This window comes from Sinocyclocheilus anshuiensis, unplaced genomic scaffold (assembly GCF_001515605.1).
Source record: "Sinocyclocheilus anshuiensis isolate Anshui unplaced genomic scaffold, SAMN03320099.WGS_v1.1 scaffold1027, whole genome shotgun sequence".
NCBI classification, from domain to species: Eukaryota; Metazoa; Chordata; class Actinopteri; order Cypriniformes; family Cyprinidae; genus Sinocyclocheilus; species Sinocyclocheilus anshuiensis.
In genome coordinates, this window is record NW_015547697.1 from 184,558 (window position 1) to 189,664 (window position 5,107).

Consider the following 5,107-nt stretch of genomic DNA (forward strand, 5'->3'; position numbering starts at 1 on the left):
CAGTTCCGGCGGTGCGAAAACGCCAAAAAGTGGGTAGTTCCACAATTAGTTCTGGTACTATGAAAAGGTTCCTGCGGTGCGAAAGGCCCTCTTGTCATTGCATCTTGGTTTTGGTTCGTTTAGAAGTATTTGGTTCATGTTGTGTTCATATTTCATTCGAACCACACCAGAGTTCGTTTGGAAGCAGACCGAGACCCATCTTTTTAGCGGTCTTGGTCCACTTGTTTGGTGCGCACCAGGGTTTGGATGGCAGCGTTCACACTTACTCAAATTAACTGCATTAACAGAACAGTTGCACCAGTTTGTTTGAATTGAACCAAACATGACAAGTGTGAACACACCCTAAGAGTGTGTCAGTTGAAGTATCAGTCAACTCTACATTTATCAGCATTTTTTTTTTTGACATTAAGATTATTTTTGATGCCATCTATGGATTTTTGATAATGTTTCTTTTTGTCTTAACTCAGCTGAAGACATGCACTGGAATGAGTCCCGCTCCCGTAGTTCCAGAGACTCTATGCTGAGACCCCAGGAAGACACATTGCAGGTCTCACTCAGAATGCCTTCTATCATCATATGATCAGTTATTTTGCATATTAGTGAATGTAATCATAACAGATACTGCATTTAAATGCAGTATTTACAATATGCACAATATTTAAATTGTGTTAAGTTAAACTTTTTCTATTTTCTTAGAAAATTGTATCTATTAACAAGGCAGTTGGTAGTTAAAACCAGTAATCTAAACATGCCTAAATATTGACCTATATGTTTGTCATTAACATTTGCATTATTTAGATACTTTTTAAAACTATTTCAGTTTTTGTAAAAGTCTTGGTAATGTTTGTCAGATGTATTTATCAACATCATATTTTAATCAATTTTAAACATTTTAATAAAATCAATTTTCATAATAATTGTTACTAATACCAGTAAAATTTTACAATCATTAATGCTGAAATGATTATATATATATATATATATTATACACCTACTTTTAAAAGGTTAAAAATATTATTGTAAATTCAGGTTGAAGCCTGCATGCAATATTTGCAAAAAACAATTTTTTTCAGGTTTATCAAGTAGTTATTAATATGCAAGTAATAAAATAAAGAGTAAATAACATGCAATTGAAAAACAGGAGAAATTAAAATATGACAGCCGTATTTAATTTGTTAAAAAAAAAAAAAAAACATGGGACAGGATCATGCTTTATTAAAACATAAAATGTTGTACACTTTCTTTTTTGTGTGTTTGTTTGTCAGATCCGCATCGACAGCAATAACGAGAGGAGCGTCCACACTAGCCGAGGCTCTCAGGCTCTGGCAGGAGACAGCGGAGGGAACCGGCAGAGACCCATGAAGGAGCGAGGGATGAAGAAAGACAAGCAGGACGGCCCGGACAGCCAAGCCGTTGTGAACGGCGTTTCGTAGAGAATAACATGCCCCCTTTCCCCCATTCTCCCACTCAGCTCCACCAATCCAGACGCTTCTTCATTAGAGACACATTAGGCCAAAGAGAACCAGGTCAGTAGGGCTGTCGCAAGACATGACATAAAGCACACTTTCTAATTGTTAGTTGGGGTAAAAGACGAGGTCTCTTGGTGTATGGTGTGTTGAATTCGGTAGTCTTCACGGATTAAAGAGACCAGCCTCTAAATCACAACAGAAGCTACAGGTTTTCTAAATTGACTTTCTAAACAACTACCTATGAAGCATAAAGAAGCTGTGGATTAAATGTCTCTCAAAATGGAATTCTGAAATGTTTTCCAAGCAATTGGTTTTTAAAGTTTTTGTTTTCCACAATGTCCCAAACTAAAGGGAAAGAAACACGTTGGAGAATGAACTCAAGCGCTCGGGGGCCCAAGTTTATGCCACATCTCACGGCATACGTTGTTTTTTTACGCGCTTTGGTGTCCATGATTACTCGAGCCCATTCTGATGTGATCTTAGCCACAAAAATAACAAAAAAAAAAACTAAAAATGGCAAATGAAAAAAAATATAAAGCTCCTGTCTGGATCTGTGCCTTTAACTTGTGTGAATAGTATCATAATTTGGATGTTTAAATCAGGGAAGACGACGTGAACAACCTGTCTGAGCAACGTGTGTTGCAATCTCAGCCGACGACAAAAAAAAAAAAAAAAGGGGGTTTTCTTTTATGTTTTTTTTTCTGTGCTGCATGTATTTCACCAACATTTTGTATGTCTGAAAAGCAGGATTCTATCAAGTCGGCCGAATTCTGATATTTTGCCATAGCTGAATTGTGTGTAATAAAGGTATTAACCTAACTAAACTAGTCAACTGTGGAAGTCATAAATTGTAACCGACCACCCAGAGACGAATATCAATGCTAATTCATTGCCGTCAACATCACAGAGTTAATTTTGTCGTTTAGCATATCTGCATTGTAGGACAATTATAATTTTTTTTTAAAGAGGTAGCAAAGCAGTTTTCTTTCAAAAAAACATGTCTGTCATTTTCCTCCCACACAAGGTGAACTTGTTGGGACTTTTTTTTTTTTTTTCTCTCAAACAATTTGGAAATGCTCGTTTTGGTTTCCATTCATGCTGGCCACAGTAAACTGCCATCTCTCCTGCTGTATATCTCAGCATCAGGTGTGAAGCACCAGATCTCTGTAACATTGTCTGTGCCCTAACAATGGCTCATCTGTGGGGTTGCATACTGTATATTATGTCATCCGTTAAGAGATTGTTGCTGTTCTTTTTAGATTGAACTTTAAATGTGCACTTATCATGTTTGTGTTACTCTGCAAGTACTTTATAATCTCTAAACCTATATAATAAACTAGAATGTGATGAGACTTCCTCGGCAGGTGAATCACATGTATGCTGTCAACATAACTAAACTGAAGTTTAGATATCTTCGCTAATTTTGAGTCTACTGTACTTTTGCAGCTGAATTCACTTGGAGGGGGACGAGAAGGGGGAATATGCGATGTTAACTTTGATATGAAAACCGTCTGTCTTATCCGATTAGTGCTTGTGCATTAAACTTTAGTTTACATTTTCGAGACGACGCGATGCTGTTCTGAACCCACGATTCTTTCCAAACCTACTGTGACGATAACCATGGTAGTTTTTTCTGCTTTTCCTTTGACTGTACAGCAAGAAACCCGTTATTTGCTCTTTTTCTCTACGTTTCTAGTTTTCTTTGCGCTCTTGTACTCTCGCTAGTCACCTTGGCGAATAACCTGTTAAGCTTATACACACCAGTTTGGAAGTGATTTGCCTGTGAATACGAAACGGAAGCTGAAAAGAACCTGTGACTGGCGGAGGATTTGTGGAAATATAAACCACTCTCTCGACGGAGGCGGCTCAGGATGCCCCTCTCGTGTGGCTCTTAAAAAAAATAATAGCCTTTACTTCAAAATAAGGTGTTAAATGGTTTACTCTCAGTATTTTTAAAACCTGCACGTCCACGGCGGGCAGTAAAACTTGCAAGATGGCGCAATTCGCCGCAGTCTGTTCGAGAATAACGATAAAAAAAAACCTGTTTCGACCCTGTTGAAAGAAACAGCATATGCTGGGTTAGGTATGTTTTGACGCTGGGATGCTGGTTTATGCTGGTCCTTTGCTGGTTTAAAATGGTCCTTTGCTGGTTTAAAATGGTCCCTTTGCTGGTTTATGCTGGTCCTTTGCTGGTTTAAGCTGGTCCTTTGCTGGTTTAAGATGGTCCTTTGCTGGTTTATGCTGGTCCTTTGCCAGCACATGACCAGCATAAACCAGCAAAAGGACCAGCATAAACCAGCAAAAGGACCAGCTTCAAAAAAACATGTCTGTCATTTTCCTCCCACACAAGGTGAACTTGTTGGGACTTTTTTTTTTTTTTTCTCTCAAACAATTTGGAAATGCTCGTTTTGGTTTCCATTCATGCTGGCCACAGTAAACTGCCATCTCTCCTGCTGTATATCTCAGCATCAGGTGTGAAGCACCAGATCTCTGTAACATTGTCTGTGCCCTAACAATGGCTCATCTGTGGGGTTGCATACTGTATATTATGTCATCCGTTAAGAGATTGTTGCTGTTCTTTTTAGATTGAACTTTAAATGTGCACTTATCATGTTTGTGTTACTCTGCAAGTACTTTATAATCTCTAAACCTATATAATAAACTAGAATGTGATGAGACTTCCTCGGCAGGTGAATCACATGTATGCTGTCAACATAACTAAACTGAAGTTTAGATATCTTCGCTAATTTTGAGTCTACTGTACTTTTGCAGCTGAATTCACTTGGAGGGGGACGAGAAGGGGGAATATGCGATGTTAACTTTGATATGAAAACCGTCTGTCTTATCCGATTAGTGCTTGTGCATTAAACTTTAGTTTACATTTTCGAGACGACGCGATGCTGTTCTGAACCCACGATTCTTTCCAAACCTACTGTGACGATAACCATGGTAGTTTTTTCTGCTTTTCCTTTGACTGTACAGCAAGAAACCCGTTATTTGCTCTTTTTCTCTACGTTTCTAGTTTTCTTTGCGCTCTTGTACTCTCGCTAGTCACCTTGGCGAATAACCTGTTAAGCTTATACACACCAGTTTGGAAGTGATTTGCCTGTGAATACGAAACGGAAGCTGAAAAGAACCTGTGACTGGCGGAGGATTTGTGGAAATATAAACCACTCTCTCGACGGAGGCGGCTCAGGATGCCCCTCTCGTGTGGCTCTTAAAAAAAATAATAGCCTTTACTTCAAAATAAGGTGTTAAATGGTTTACTCTCAGTATTTTTAAAACCTGCACGTCCACGGCGGGCAGTAAAACTTGCAAGATGGCGCAATTCGCCGCAGTCTGTTCGAGAATAACGATAAAAAAAAACCTGTTTCGACCCTGTTGAAAGAAACAGCATATGCTGGGTTAGGTATGTTTTGACGCTGGGATGCTGGTTTATGCTGGTCCTTTGCTGGTTTATGCTGGTCCTTTGCTGGTTTAAAATGGTCCCTTTGCTGGTTTATGCTGGTCCTTTGCTGGTTTAAGCTGGTCCTTTGCTGGTTTAAGATGGTCCTTTGCTGGTTTATGCTGGTCCTTTGCCAGCACATGACCAGCATAAACCAGCAAAAGGACCAGCATAAACCAGCAAAAGGACCAGC

General features: G+C 39.1%; 1 protein-coding gene across 1 annotated transcript in view; it reads left to right on the forward strand.

Annotated features, from left to right (window-relative positions):
* LOC107703650 (fragile X mental retardation protein 1 homolog A-like) overlaps positions 1–3,362 on the forward strand; it is a 15,155-nt gene extending 11,793 nt beyond the window's left edge. Inside the window, exons 14-15 of the mRNA XM_016506364.1 lie at positions 468–547; positions 1,266–3,362. Of these exons, the coding sequence (XP_016361850.1) occupies positions 468–547; positions 1,266–1,433 (248 nt within the window). The 3' untranslated portion in view covers positions 1,434–3,362. The remainder of the gene's footprint in view (positions 1–467; positions 548–1,265) is intronic.
* The last annotated feature ends 1,745 nt before the right edge of the window (positions 3,363–5,107 follow it).